The sequence below is a fragment of the Rhinoderma darwinii genome, chromosome 2 (genome assembly GCF_050947455.1).
Source record: "Rhinoderma darwinii isolate aRhiDar2 chromosome 2, aRhiDar2.hap1, whole genome shotgun sequence".
Taxonomy (NCBI): domain Eukaryota; kingdom Metazoa; phylum Chordata; class Amphibia; order Anura; family Rhinodermatidae; genus Rhinoderma; species Rhinoderma darwinii.
The window spans coordinates 172,873,150-172,889,928 of NC_134688.1; the positions used below are offsets into that span (position 1 = coordinate 172,873,150).

The 16,779-nt window shown below is 38.8% G+C and overlaps 1 protein-coding gene across 4 annotated transcripts in view; it reads left to right on the forward strand.

Annotated features, from left to right (window-relative positions):
- MYO16 (myosin XVI) overlaps positions 1 to 16,779 on the forward strand; it is a 397,050-nt gene that overhangs the window by 189,541 nt on the left and 190,730 nt on the right. For all 4 annotated transcript variants that reach the window (XM_075852491.1, XM_075852492.1, XM_075852489.1 and 1 more), the window contains exons 10-13: positions 1,819 to 1,969; positions 5,414 to 5,524; positions 11,890 to 11,955; positions 14,467 to 14,594. In XM_075852491.1, coding sequence (XP_075708606.1) covers positions 1,819 to 1,969; positions 5,414 to 5,524; positions 11,890 to 11,955; positions 14,467 to 14,594 — 456 coding nt within the window. The remainder of the gene's footprint in view (positions 1 to 1,818; positions 1,970 to 5,413; positions 5,525 to 11,889; positions 11,956 to 14,466; positions 14,595 to 16,779) is intronic.

Consider the following 16,779-nt stretch of genomic DNA (forward strand, 5'->3'; position numbering starts at 1 on the left):
TATGGTAAATCCGGGTATTGTTCAAAAAATCTGCATTCCAGTATTGTCTAATCTTTGGCTTCTCACTAGCCCCATGTGCAGCACTAGGTATACATTTGGAATAAATTAGATTTTTTTTATCACTATTTATTCCATGTTTTGGGAGACGAGGAGACCAAAAAACAGCAATTCTGGCACTGTTTTTTATTTTTATTTTACGGTGTTCGACATGCGTTATAAACGGCATGTTAACTTCTCCATGCCCATACGATTATGGGGATACCACATTTATATAGGTTTTTTTAATGTTTACAACTTTTACACAATAAAAACTATTTTTTCCCAAAAAAACAACATATTTTAGTGTCGCCATATTCTTAGAGCCATAACTTTGTTCTTTTTCTGTCGATGGAGCTGTGTCAGGGCTGTCTCTTTCTTTTTTGGTTATGTTGCTTTTCTGACAAATATGTGAGTGGCCCAGGGCCCTGCTACTATTCAATTAATACATACTTCTTTGTTGTACTCTGTACATTTATTTCGATGTCTTACATGAGAATGTAATATTTTTGACTGTTTGTTATTTTTCACTCTCTCTTCGATTGTGCAGTTTTGAAATATCTAATAAAAATACAGATAACAAAAAAGTAAAAGTTCCTGCTGGTGGGGCGTTACCCCCCCCACCTTCTTTTTACAACTTAAAATGTTTTCACATTTATGCGGCTGAGTTGTAAGGCTGGGTTCCCATGGGTCGGATATGCTGCATAAAAATCACGACCTGGAACCCGCAGCACCTTTCGTCCAATAAAAAGCGCACCACAATGTGGTTTTTCAGACGGGATTTCTGCTGCATAAAAAAGCGCTCATACTTACCCCCTCCCTCCTTTGACGTCGGCTCCGGCGTCCGACGATGACATTGCAGGCCATGTGACGCTGTAGACTTTGATTGACTGTAGCGGTCACATGGGATGCAACGCCATCCCAGGAGGTCAGACTGCAGGAAGAAGGAGAGAATTCTGGGTAAGTATGATTAATTTTTTTTCTGAAGTTGCGATTTATGTGGCTTAATCACTGCGATTACGCTGCAAAAGTCACAACACTTGGCTTTCTGTTGTGGGTTTTGCATCCCCATCCCATTCAATTCAATGGGGAAAACCTGTAACAGAAAATCAACAAAACGCAGCATAAATTTACATGCTGCGGAATTAAATTCTGCACTGCAGGTAAATTTATTGATGTTTTCGCTGTGGTTTTTTTCCGCAGCGTGGGCATGAGATTTTCTAAATCTCATCCACTTTGATGCTACTGTAAATGCTGCGGAATTTCTGCACAAAATTCTGCAGCATTTACGCTACGTGGGAACCCCGGCCTAATACCAAAAACAGCTCATGGACAAGCAGACTCTTTTGACAACTCCATTAACAATAAACTCAAGAACTTGAGCTCTTTTAGATTTATCAATCTGCTGTTTATTAACATACTTACATTAACATAATATAAAACATAAAATAATAATATAAAAACAAACATGTTAGATTTTTTATTGTGTTTTGAGTGTCAGATGTATTACCCATGTAATGAGTTCTTGTTTGCTGTTAGTTTTTGGTGCAAAACTTTTAGATTACTTATTGATAAACTTTACTTTGAAAAATTGAATCTCATGACTTTTCTGCCTATGCTTGCATTTTTGCATGGCTGCTTCTGAAAGGAATCTTTAAAATCACTGCCGGCAATATCTTTTTTTAATGATAAAATTTTCAATGTTAATTGCTTCTGCTCTAGAGAGACTGAGCTTATTTCAGTTTTCTTTTTTGTAATCTTATGTTGTTTTTTTATATATAGGCGTCCATCGGCTCTACCAATTTCTAAGCAAGACAGTTTGCTGGAGAAAGACACAATGTTCAAAGATTCAGGAAAGATGCTAAGCAAGCATTACTCACAAGACAATGCCTCGGAAAGAAACACAGTAAATAGCTCTACGAAACTGGAACAGGTAATAAGGTTTACACAATAAAAGCATAGAAGGAGGAAGAAGAGACTATACAAAAATATTTAAGTTTATGGCATGTTATGTTTGTTTTCTATCAGTCGCCCCCCCCCCCCCTCTTACTTAGAGACGGATCTACTGATGTATGTTATTTCACAAGTCTTAGACCCTAAAAGCCATGCTCTCTAATAGATGCAGCCCATATGGCTACAATTTGGCCATAGAGGAACGAGCCCAGCTCAAATTGGACCCATCCTTCCGTTTCATGGGCAGTGAACCATTAGAGGGCTCTCTCTGCCCACACAAAATACCAAGTTATCATACAAGGGGATGGGTGGCTAGGGGAGGAGCTGAACATGACATGATAAGATAATAAATAAGATAATATAATAAAATTTTCAAATCACAATGGAAATTTAAAATACACATGGAGCATTACACAATATCCACATTCACTACATATTAACCATTTATTCAAAATACAATATACTCACAAAAAATATCACATGCTAATTGGCACAAACACTCTCACTTAGTAGTCATACTGCTGTTTGGTAAGAAACTTCCTAAACCAATTTGTTCAAGACTTAATAGCATGATATCTTCCATTGGAGGGTAAATGACAGAATAGTTTCAATGCTGGATGGTAAATATCAGCAATAATATCCCGGGCTTGACTTAAAAAGCTTGCATTATATAGGTCTGACAGACAGCCTACAATATCTCCTGCCGTCCTAAGAGTTCTTATCACCACACGTCAAGAATCTGTACAGCATTATAACCACAAAAATCAGCACAAATTAAATCATAGACCAATCAAAATTGCATAGCAGATCAAACCCAACCCAAACCTGACTTTTAAGATATACTTATGAACGTATAAAAATGCAGATGAACCTTACCTAAAACTGCCATTACTGGTATTGACCATCAAAACTCATGTGATATTGTTAAATGTAAAAATGTTAACTTATTACCAAACTCAACTGGGCTGACATCTATAAATACTAGCCACATTTCTGAAAAACAATCATTAGCTATTTTGTCTTAGCGACATTTAACAACAGATTATTTTTATCACCCCACTCTGCCAGATTTATGATTTCGGTCCGATGTGCACTCTCATCATCATTCGAGATTACACCCATCACCGTTGTGTCATCAATAATATTTCAGAACTGAATTACAATCGAACCTAGCCCGGCAGTCCGTAGTACATAAGGAAAAGAGCCTTGTATAAAGACACCAGCCTTGCAACACACCTAAACTGGAAATCTCTACATATGATACATCACTTGCTGATCTGACCACTTGTGGCATACCAATTAAAAAATTCACTACCAAATTCAGGGGCAAACGCAGGATTTTTTTAGGGGGTTTCCAAGTGTGTTTGTACTTCCTCCTCCACCCCAATCATGTTTTACTTTTCAAACTTTCTACATGTACTACATTTCAAATTTTAAAATAGGGTAGTCTGGGATAATATTAGTATCTCTGGTCTAGTGTGACTAAATTATTAATATTAATATCCTTTATCCCTTGTGGTATAGGATGATTATGGATCAATATCTAATATCCTTATAGTCTAGTGTAGTTTAGCTGTTAACACTTAGGGCTCATTCAGACGAGTGTAAAACTCGTCCGTGTGCTGGGCGTGAAAAGCACGCAGAGCACACTGACCCATTGATTTCAATGGTACCATTCACACATGCAGGAGTTTTAACGCAGCGTATGTCCGTTGCGTGATACTCACTGTATGTCCTATATTGATGCGTCTTTCACGCACCTATCGCCCATTGAAGTCTATGGATGCGTGAAAATCACGCACAGCACACGGATGCACATATGTGTGCTGTGCGTGATTTGCGCATCAATTCCATTAAAAAAAAAGATGTGCATTGCAAGTGCGTGAAAACACATGCCACTCGCAAAGCACAGATGCAATAAGTCAACACAGACGGACCAGATTTACGCGCATATTTTACGAGCGTAAATCTGTCACGTTCATGTGAATGTAGCCTTAGCCAAATTTTATTTTATTTTTTTAAACGAATTAATGCGCAAATCACGCACAGCACACTTCAATGGGCACGTAGGTGCGTAAAAACGCACACCAATATAGGACATGAAGTCAGTTTAACGCAGCGGACTCTCTCTGCGTGAAAACTCATGCATGTGTGAATGGCCCCATTGAAATCAATGGGTCCGTGTGCTGTGTGTAATTTCCATGCACAGCACACGGACGTTATTCACGCTCGTGTGAATGGGCCCTTAGCAATATTATATATTTAACTCAATGTTTTCTCCCAAACTTCAGGGGGGGGGGTACCAGGAAGCCTTCCCCCTAAGTTTGTCTATTCAATTACAGATTTAAGGCACCAACCCTACCCTTAGCAATTGGTGTAACAGATTAGATCACACAATAGTGTTAAGAGCCGAACCAAAATCTATAAAAAGTAGTCAAATGTACACATCTTGATTCTTCTAAGAATGGTCACCAAGAGGTGGCCCTATTTTAAACTCAGTTTTGGGCCCCTTCTCCTCTATGTATGGCCCCAGACTGTATCCAGGCTAAATATTGCACAATTCTGGATTTATAATTGGCCACAGGGACAATTTGCATGTCTGCCAACTACTAAAAAAAAGATTTTCCTCCTCACTTTTAAGAAATGATATAAGGGAACAATGGAAATATAGCTCCTGTGTTTTTCATATCACTTAGTAACAGAGAATCTGTCATAGCATACTGAAATACAGTGAGTGACAGCTTTTCCTAACTGAGTTTATATACAGGGAGAGCAGTCAATCACTGTGTGAATGGGGAAGCAGGACTTTTTTTATATATAAAAAAATACTGAATAAAATCATAGAAAACTATAGATCAATGAGTTCATGCAGCCGGATAGGGTATCATAGGAGACCTGACAGAGCCAATTTAAAGATAACCGGTCATATAAGTTGTTCTGGTTTACTGACCAGAATAGCGCTGTCTCTCTGATTCCAGCGCTGGTTTTTGTTTTTTGTTTTTTTTCTTGGACGTCCCCATCCCAAATATATGGCCCACTGTTGTATTGTGATTGTTCTGCATCAGAGGCAGGGACGCCAGCTCTTCCCCATTGGCTAGCTACAGCAAATTAGCATAGAGGAAGCCAACACAACACAACAGTGGGCCATATGTCTAGAACGGGGGAGGTCCAGGAAAAAAAACAGCGCTGGAATCTGGGAGACAGCACTATTTAGCTGAGATTACCAGCAGAACTTATATGACCTAGTAACAGATCCTCTTTAAGTGTAATTTGAAAGGCTGTAAGGTACTGTATGTTGTCAGTCACATGTCTAATATGTATCATGTAACTAGTTTATTCTAATATTAGAAAGGATCATGAAAAACTAAGTAACAGTAAGTGCTTTATAATAGAACAACAAATATATTATGTTTTCTCTGTTCAGATCAAGTTAATGCCTGCTGCCCCAAATGACGACTTGGCAAGTCTCAGCGAACTCACGGATAGCAGCCTGTTGTATGAGATTCAGAAGCGGTTCAAAAACAACCAGATATATGTAAGTCACATAAAGATGATGTATATAGTATTACATATTTCTCTAGTCAACAAATGTGAAAAATATAAGTAACCGGTCTCCTTCAGCCTTATTAACTATGACACTTTTTAAAAGTTGGACAATCACCTAAGTATAGTGTAAATATATTTGCATTACAAAAGTTTCATTTTAATGTGCATGCATTTTGTGGCCTGTATGGAAGTTTTTACAATGGGAGAACTTGTGTAGTTTAAGAAGTGGATTAATATAAGAACATAGCTTTTTTTTTTGTACTATGTGTACATGATATAACACTATCTGGATATGATAAAGGTGGAATGGGGGGGGGGCATTTAATTAAAAAAAAAAGAACTCAGATTTGAAGAATGCGCAACATCATTTGATAAAATATATTTATTTCTTTACCTCAACTAAAATACCAGCGGTTGTTTCATATCTATAAGATAGTGTAATTATTAGAAAATTCCAAAAACATGCAAAAGTGATATTAGATGTGTTCTGTTCAAATAATAGAAATTATAAGACATAGTTTTGTAAGCAATCTATGTGTTATAACTAGTAAAAGTGATGCTTTAGCTGTTGGCAACAAATTGATTTTTCACATATTTACTCTCCATAGGAAACTATACGCATTTTACTTTAATTTATATAAGATAGATACAGCTCAAACTTATTTTTTATATTATAAATTCAGAATTAGGTATTTCTTTATTTTTTATGATAAATTCATTTATAGTGAGGAGCTCATTTTCTGGCGCTGGAAAACAACTCCAACTCTTCATCCCTCTACTCTCAGGATTGAGAGTTTCGTGAAGATACTGTTGTGTATTAAGACTAAACAATTCCAACTTGTTGGCATCTGCCCAGGGGACATGCTCCACACAAGTCTTGTGTTTTAGTCAAATCTACATGAACTAACCTTCCCTGACAGCTAGAATCTTTCAGTTTTTTTGGGCTGGTATGGCCTTAGTCGAACCATGAACTTTAATGTTTACTGTGCTGACAGCAACCTATATATCCTTGGGTATAGATTTTTGTGGTTTTGTGAGACATTGCATGTTGCTTGGATGATCAGTTCTGATAAGCCCAGAGAGTGTATAGAATAGTCTCCATTTATACCTCAGTTTAGAACAGTGGAAGACCAATTATTTTAACCCTTCAAATCCAGTGCAAATAGATTCCGTTTGTCACCGTTGTGCAAGGGTTTTGACGGAATGAATAGTGCAGTCGACTACAGTATTGATTCCATCAAAACAACGGAACCCTTGCACTGGATTCGTCACCATTGAAATCAATGGTGATGCAAACAGAAACCTATGGTTTCTGTTGATTTCAGTTTGGATTACGTTCATGGGTTCCCCTGATGGAAATCTCTGATGGATCCCATGAACGGAGTACCAACGCAGATGTGAACGAAGCCTAAGCAGGACATAACTATGATTTTTTTTTAACTTAATAAAAACTTTTGAGAATACTATAAGCTACAAGGAAATCAGATAAGTAGATTCAAAACACCTTGTGCCCATGAAGGAAGTGATGTGTCATGGGCTGGCTTGGTGGGTATATAAAGTGTGCGATAGACTGTCTGAACATGTAGCACTCGTTGTTGCCATGAGTAAAAGGGGCGATTTATCAGAGTTGCAAAAAGGGATGATTATTGGCTTTCGGACCAAGGGTAGCAGTAACAGCGCAGTTTGTGAACTATTTGCGTGCTGCTGTGGTGAAAGTGTATAGTGAGTGGACAAATGGCACCATTGAGAATAACCGACATGGAAACTGTGGAGCACCATGTGCCATTGATATGAGAGGTGAAAGTCGGCTACGAAGGTGCTCGAGGGCCGAACGGCACTCTACAGTGGAACAGCTCACCATGAAAATGAACCAGGGGGCTACCAGACCTGTGTCTAAAACAACAGTTCAGCGAACCCTACTGCGTATGGGGCTCCGAAGCTGACGGATGGTCACTGCTCCTATTATAACAAAGGTGCATCGGAAAAAAAAGCTTTGATTTGCACAGCAGTATCGGAATTAGACCACCGATGATTGGCAAAGTGTTTCCTTCTCCGATAAGTCACATTTTCTGCTTCATCGAACGGATGGACGTTGGCATGTCAGGCGAAAAATATGAGAGAACAAACACCCTGCAACCATTGCTGGAAAAACACAAGCTGGTGGCGGCAGCTTTATGGTCTGGGGAATTTTTTTCATGGCATTCTCTGGGCCCACTCATCTATGTGGAAGGCACTCGAAACCGATTTGGGTATAAATCCAGCGTTGCACAAAAACCCCTTCCACCCATACATGCTGTTTGTCTTCCCTGGGGCAGATGGAATCTTCCAGCAAGACAATGTGACATGTCACACAGCTAGAAATGTCCGACAGCGGTTGGAAGAGCACGACCAAGACTTCAAAGTACATCACTGGCCCCTTAATTCGCCAGACTTGAAACCCAATTGATCATCTGTGAGATAACCTCGATCGTCTTGTTCGCTCTATGGATCCTCCCCCACGCACCCTCCAGCAAGTGTGTGATGCACTGCAGTCAGTATGGCTCCAGATACCTGAAACCACCTGCCAGGACTTTATAGAGACACTCCTGGCCCGTCTAGCTGCTGTCCGTGCTGCACATGGCGCTTACACTGAATATTAGCCTTGTGGTCATAATAATGTGACTTGACTATGTAAAATGCTTTAAATGTAATATCCCCATATATAAAACATAGGACATCCTTACCATATGGAGCAGGACCATGATACATTGTTTGATAAATAGTTATAAGTCCTTGTTATTTGAGACATCGGGGCGTTTTTACTACTTTTACTAGCTGGGCGTTCTGACGAGAAGTATCATCCACTTCTCTTCAGAATGCCCAGCTTCTGGCAGTGCAGACAGCGTGTTCTCGAGAGATCACGCTGTGTCGTCACTCACAGGTCCTGCATCGTGTCGGACGAGCGAGGACACATCGGCACCAGAGGCTACAGTTGATTCTGCAGCAGCATCGGCGTTTGCAGGTAAGTCGATGTAGCTACTTACCTGCAAACGCTGATGCTGCTGCAGAATCAACTGTAGCCTCTGGTGCCGATGTGGCCGACACGATGCAGGACCTGGGGCAGGAAGTGAGTGACGTCACAGCATGATCTCTCGAGAACACGCTGTGTGTCTGCACTGCCAGAAGCTGGGCGTTCTGAAGAGAAGTGGATGATACTTCTCGTCAGAACGCCCAGCTAGTAAAAGTAGTAAAAACGCCCCGATGTACACACATAATACACGCCCAGTTGGACTTTTACTTTAAACACGCCCACTTGGACTTTTGCAAGCCTCATTTGCATAAATACAAAAATGGTCATAACTTGGCCAAAAATGCTCGTTTTTTAAAAATAAAAATGTTACTGTAATCTACATTGCAGCGCCGATCTGCTGCAATAGCAGATAGGGTTTGCAAAATCTGGTGACAGAGCCTCTTTAAGCATATTATTATATTGGTAGCAATAAACCATATGTTTTTCTTACATGGTGAGCCTTTGTCCCTGCATCTATGGCTGACCATAATTAGGTGAATTAGTTAGCCCTATCACAGCATCCTGACCCTTTCATTACTATTAATGCTTATACATACAACAGTGTCCCTATAACACAGTCAGGCAGAGAGCATCCATTACATTGCCAGCTGCAAATCAGAGTCACAGCTAGGCTTTCTATTACGTGGGGCAAATATTTACCCAAATGGTGCCAGCTACAGAGCCCTAATACAGTGCTTGCAATTAAAGAAACTTCTGTGAATTGACAAATTTGCTACTGCTCTACTGCCCCTGGAACACTTGAAATGTACCAAAATAAATTTTTTTGCTTATTTTTTTTATTTCAATTAAGAGAAATGTACACACAATTGACAGAGATATATAAATTTGACATGTTAATGACAATATAAATGAATGTCAGTAATAAACAATTCGTAATCTCAGGAAAAATGAAAAGGAAGAAGTAATAATTTGCGTTAATCTCGTGTGCTTTAGGGTAGGTAGTTCAAGTTAGCACTAGTTAACCCGTAAAAAAAGAAAAACAAGCATATGGCTATACACACTAGATTTTATCTGTCTGAATGGGTGGCGGAACTATAAACTAATATTCTGTTATGTGTATTTGCAATATATAGGGAGTTGCAAAACCAGCTGAACTGGGAAATTAAGGTTTTGTTTGAAATCAGAGATTTAGTTAAAGGCCATGTTCACTTTTGAAAACATTATTATTATTATTATTATTATTACTTTTAATAAAAATGCCTATCAGTGTGTTTAGTTCAACTTTCTATTTACTTTTTATTAAAAATTATTTTTACTTTTTGAGATACAGCTGCTTTGCATTCTGTATCTAGAGCAGCTGTATCTTGCGCTGGAACCTGTATCCGTCAGGTCAGCGGGACTGACGGGTTCGGGATCGAGTTGTTACCGATCACATCTAAGTTCATAACTTAGATATGATCGATAATAGGTGGATCCTGCGGGTCAAAGACACGCAGGACCCACTGTCACTGAACCCGTCAGTGCCGCTGACCTGACGGATTCAGGTCTCAGCGCCAGATACAGCTGCTCTATATACAGGATACAAACCAGCTGTGTCTCAAAAAGTAAAAGTAGTTTTTAATAAAAAGTAACTAGAAAGTTGCATCAATCACACTGATACATTGTTTTATTGAAAAAAAAAAAAAAAACTTTTCAAAGGTGTACATAGCCTTTACTGGAAGGGGGTTTACTCTAGGAAATTGTTGATTTTATTAGATTAAAAGTCTGTCCACTGACTTCAAATCTCTGGGTATCTGTCAAAATTCCTTGCTCTGGATCAAGGTATCCGATTTTTTTTTTAACCCCATAACCCCCCTCTAAAAAGCTTCTGTGTTCTATACACACATTATTTACTATAGATTTTTCGACGTGGCGATGTATGTAGTAGGTAGAGTACCTCATTCAAAAGGTCATAATTTTTTTTTAGTTCTCCTTTCCCGTAGTATTGTACTTTATAAAGTATACTTCAATTTTCAATTATTTACTTTTCATTCCTAGCCAATATCTACACTTTTCACCTTGTATAACCCTTGTTTAGCAAATGAAGTGAAATGCAGTAGAAATGTATAAACTGCTTGTGTGGCTCAGTTTAAAGAAGTATAATAATCTAGCGTAAAAGATCAGAATGGTACACAGACGTTGTCCTTGTTATTATAATCTCCATACCTTTTCATCTACATAAAATATACAAGCTTTGTTTTAATGGGTTCCATTTGTCAAACAGCACTTTATTTTTACAGCTGTACAGTATGAAGGAAAGCAGTGCATGACTTACATTACTAAATGATTGATGTGAACTGACAATTGTGAAGAAGTAATAAAACAAAATATGGCACAATGCAAGTTTTATTCCTCCCAACTGAGACATGGTTTTCTCCAACTGTTACTAAAGATATAATTCTGGCAGCTATATGAGACGTTCTGATTCAGCTTTGAGTCTTATAACAGTTGGCAGGAATAGAAGAAATATGACATTATATTTGCACAACCACAAGCTGATATCTGTACATGAAAAGGGATAGGAAAAAAAATAATCAGTTTGGTCCTACTTAAAGTAAAGCCATTAATTTAGTGAGAAAATTTAGTTTCCCGAAAATTTCCCATTACTATTGCTACAAACTAAGACCCGACTGTTATATCTAATGAACCTGTGGAACATTCCCAAAGTAAAATTAATGAAAGTACCAAAATGTTTATTGATCTGAGCCATGGCACATTGAACAAATGGTACTTTAGAGATTGTACATTCCGCCAAGCCAAATAACTTGAAGGTTTGGCTTGGATGAATGTGCATTTTGATCAAAACGGGATCAGTAGCAGTGAAGAACCACCAGATATTTCTAGCAGCCAGATGATCAACTTGTTCAATTTGTTTGTCACCTAGGCATTGCCTGACAACCCCATACACATTATATTGTCACTGGTTACAATTGATATGGTGGGTTCAACTGACACTTATCTAATGCGTATGGCACATTCAATTTTGTAAGACTATGTGGAAACCAACCTGCTACTTGTGATTCAGCAACCAAATAATATATACCAACATACTTTATGTATTTGTTCTCGGACTCTTATCTGATACCTTCTATGTTGTTAAACAATCAGTTCTACCTGTTAGCTGTTGTGTGAACATAACCATGTCTGCTGTAATGAACATTAAGCTCAGTGACAGATATAGGCCAGATATCAACACGTCATGTGTTACATTAAATCTAAAGTTTGACTGGAGTACAGTTGCACAAGATGTTTATTGTGTTTTTTATGTAAATTTTGTGTAAAGATATTATCAAATTCTATTTCAGACCTACATTGGGAATATTTTGCTGCTAGTCAACCCTTACAAAGATCTCCCAATCTACTCATCACTGGTAAGAGTTAATTTTTATGTTAAAGCCTATGGACACCTTTGCCCTGAATTATTATTTTTTTGTTCATTTGCTTCCTAAATTAAAAATTAAGCAACTTTCTAAGTAGCCTTTTATTTAAACTTCCCTTCCATTTTGTTGCTGTAGAGTCTGTGCAGCTCTTTTATATTGCTGGCTGTGCTGGTGTTGCGGATAAAGATCCAACAGCATACTGCTCCTGGCTGTGTTGGCTCTCTCTGCTCTCCCCCTCCCTTCTCCCAATGTAAGAGATACCAGCAGGGATGGGGAGGAGGTTGTACTCAGAGCGTGGAGAGGAAGGAAAGCATTCAAATATTCAGGGAGGTCAGATCACACAGGCTGAACTGTATCAGGGTGTAGATAGGGAGGATAGCACAATCAGGCAGTCTGCAGTGGGAAAGGGGTGAATCGCATAGGCTGTGTATGAGTGTAGAGAGAGGAGAGCACCCAATTTGAAGGGGGAGGGAGGGGGATATCACATTTATAAGCATCAGTGTCTATCAGCACTTGGGAGAAGAGATTCTTAATGGGCTGTAGAAGAAGAAAGCGGTACTCGGGAATGAAGCTGAGCTAGCACATGAGAGCCAGTAAAGGCAGCTAGTAAAGGCACAGAACTCGCATCCATCATTAATTACTGAGAGGGACAAGCACACATGAGCAAAGACTAAAACTAGAAGCAGATTCCAAACTGTATATCAGGGGATCTGAAAATGAGTGAAGTAATGGAGATTGCAGCCTGAAACTTAGTACAAATTTTTAACTCCAGGTAACCACTAACATGTCAAATGTGTCCATAGCTTTTAAGTCTATTTTGTGTTACGATTTTTCGAAGCATGATTTTGTCATTGGTGTATGTTCATTCACATGTAAGTTGTCTTTAAGATAATTGAGCCCTTTAAATTTTGGTAATTTTGTTTTAGAATGAGTATGAAATAAGAACAGTGGTTCTTCATGTCATTGTTTTTCTATGTCTGCTGAAAACCACCAAACTTCCATCAACACAATCTGATGTTTAACGCTCTTACCAGGACAGACTGAACTACCTTATGCAATTGTGCCCTTATTTGGCAGGACCTCATCAGACTTCTGTGTTCTATTGATTTTTGTGAATCAGAAGAAGAATTTGTTTTAAATGTGCCATAGAGCAAGGCAATGTGGCCATTTGAACTATTCTAGTGATCCTCAAGGGCCAATTGATCCATGGAAAGGCACATCTACATATGATTGCCCAGCTGCCTGACTAACACTTAGGACAACAGTCTAGTGGGCACAGTTGGACCCACCAATTTAACTTTTATGTAGAATTTACAAATCTATATTCAGTAATTATTAAATAGTTTATTTTTCAAGCATGTTCATAGAATCAGCAGAAAAATACTAAATACAGTATTGTATTGTGTTATATTATCATTGAAATCAATATGGGGTCCCTCAAAGAAACAAGTAGTATCACAGAGTGGGAACTCTTCATAAAACATAACCTTTATTCATTATTCAGATTAAAATACTCTATGTAATTCTTTTGAATACAAATACCCCTGACACAACCAGGGTTGAATCAAATAAGCAATCCATAATAATCACCTGGAGTATCCAAACAATTATATCTAGATGGTGTGGTACCATACACCACCTATGGACAAACTCCAGGGATACAAATAATTATATCACACACAATTAGTGTAAATTCTAAGCACCAAATATTGCATAAAATAACCACAACACTGGAAATTCATAACCGTCAACAACACGCCTCCCTAGTAGGCCATCAAAGACCACGTGGAATGCCAAGCCTCTATCTATAGCTTCTACAAACCAGCATGCCTTGTAAAATGGATTATCTTCATCCACCTGTTCCTTGCTCAACCAATTGTCATCTTTTCTCCTAGGAGTCGTGAGTTGTGATCCGGCACAAATGTAACGATACAAGTAAATATTTATTACATATGTATGTATATATATATATATATATATATATATATATACATACACCTTTATAGGTCTCCAATTACACACAAATTGTCTGATATTGTCCCCTGATGAACCAACTAGGTTGGGGAAACGCGTTGGGACGGTTATGAAGTGTCAGTGTTGTGGTCATTTTATGCAATATTTGGTGCTTAGAAATTACACTAATTGTGTGTGAAAGAATTTTTTGTATCCCCAGAGTTTGTCCATAGGTGGCGTATGGTACTGCACCATATATACATATGTATATATATATTCCAGGTGATTATTATGGATTGCTAATTTGATTCAACCTTGGTTGTGTCAGGGGTATTTGTATTGAAAAGAATTACGTAGAGTATCTTAATCTGAATAATGAATAAATGTTATGTTTTATGAAGAGTTCCCACTCTGTGATACTACAGTATTGTATTACCTTATAACAGCAAAAACACTTTAGTAACAAGTAAATGTCATAGTAAGTGCATAACCACATACAGTTTAACTTGCTGCATTATCTCCTTTTGTTTTACATTTTTCTCATTTTAGGTTACTCAGTTATACCATAATATCTCTGGACGCTTGTGTTCCTCGCTTCCTCCTCACATATTTGCTTGTTCAGAGAGAGCTTACCATATGGTTTTCCAAGAGAGAAAACCTCAGTGCTTTATCTTAAGGTACTGTCTGCTTGGTATTAACATATTTAATTTATTTGTGCTGTGAAGAGGACTGTGCGTAGCATTGTGCATGTATTATCTCATGACCTTGTAGAGCAATGGGTTTAGAATGGTAAATGGTGATATAAAGACGTGTTTGTATTGGTTGTATTATGTTGAATATTTATGGTATAATTAGCTCTAGGTGCTATTATGTAGGTGCAGTAAATATAGTGAATCAGCCATAAATTCTAATCGGAGCCCCATTTTTTATTAAAATATTATTCATAATTAACCTGATAGGGTGAGATCACTTGAGGAATAGAGATGTGTTCTCTTTTTATGAATCTATCTATCTTTCCTGTCATATATGTACACACTTGAAGTTAGTGCTCCTTTGTTTTTGCTTGTTTTGTTTGTTTTTTTACGGCTGTAGATATTTTCTTTTAGGGTATGTTTAGAGAGGGCGTGTAAGATGCGGGAAAGGTCTGCAGCGTATACAACCCAGAACATGCAGGAAATACCAGATGAATATTCGCACCAAATGGTGTGCATCACAATCCGGTCGGATTTTCCGCTGGAATTTGTTGCGGAATTTGACTCAAACTCAATAGGCAAATATTGCAACAAATGCGCAGCTAATTCGGAGCATAAATTGACATGCTGCGGATTTATAGTTTGCACCTCAAGTCAATTTATGCAAGTTTTCTGTGTGTAATTTTTTTGCAGCTTGGAACTGAGATTTGTTAAAATCTCATCCACACTGCTTCTGTAATATGCTTTGGATATTCCACCAACAAATCTGGGCAGAATATCTGCAACATATACACTAAGGCTTTATTCAGACGAACGGGAAAAACGTCCGTGCAACGCGCGTGATTTGCACGCGCGTTGCACGGACCTATATTAGTCTATGGGGCCATGCGGACATGTGCGTGATTTTTACTCAGCGTGAGTCCGCTGAAAAAAAGTCACGACATGTCCGTTCTTTCAGCGTTTTGCGCGAATCACGCACCCATTGAAGTCAATGGGTGCGTGAAAACCACGCATGCCGCACGGAAGCACTTCCGTGCGAACTGCGTGATTTGCGCAACAGCTGTCAAACTATGAATGTAAACAGAAAAGCACCACGTGCTTTTCTGTTTACAAACATCCAAATGGAGTGTCATAATGATGGCGGCTGTGCGAAAATCATGCAGCCGCGCATCATATGCTGATGCCCCACGGAGCTGTTAAGTGGTGAATAAAGCCTAAGTGTAAACATACCCTACGAGAGTAGTTAAAAGTAATTGACTATGATAAAAAAAATGGAAGGCAAATATTAGATTGATCACGAACACAGATTTTGCGAGAATCCACCAATGATCTAATGTCTAAGGCTTCGTTCACATCTGCGTCAGGGTCCCGTTCTGACGTTCCGTCAATACGATGGAACCCTTGCACAACTCAGACAAACGGAAACCATTGGCACCGGATCCATCACCATTGAAATCAATGGTGATGGAAACGGAAACCTATGGTTTCAGGCAGGGTCCCGTTCTGACGGGAAGATCCGACGGATCATCAGAAAGGGACCCTGATGCAGATGTGAACGAAGCCTAAAGGGGGTTTTACACAGGATGATTATCGGGCAGATGAGTGTTAATATAACTCTCGTTGTCGACAATTGCCTGGGGAACGATCAGCAGATGACCGAGCAAATGCTCGATCATCTGCTGGTCGTATCGGTTTAAAAAAGTAAAATATTGTCGTTGTCGGCATGATAATGATGGATGGGGACGAGCAATCGGAGTAACGACCGCTCGTTCCCATCCATCGCTCCGTGTGACAGGAGCAAGCGAGCGCCGATCAACAATGTCTCGTTGATCGGTGCTTGCTGCACCGGCCGCTTATCGGCCAGTGTAAAAGGGCCTTAAAGAGCCACTCACCACATTATAAGTGCCCTATCTCCTACATAATCTGATCGGCGCTGTAATGTAGATAACAACAGTGGTTTTTATTTTGAAAATAGGGCATTTATAATCTGGTGACAGAGCCTCTTTAAGAGGACTGGCTAGTTTTAAATTTCAACCTGTTCAAGTTTATCCTGAGATAAACGGCTCAAGGTGTATCTGGCAGCCACTTCCCTCTCGATTAACATTTATAAGTGAGACAGAGGGCTTGTCTATGGCTGTCTATGGCTAGCATAACAGTGATCTAGATAAGG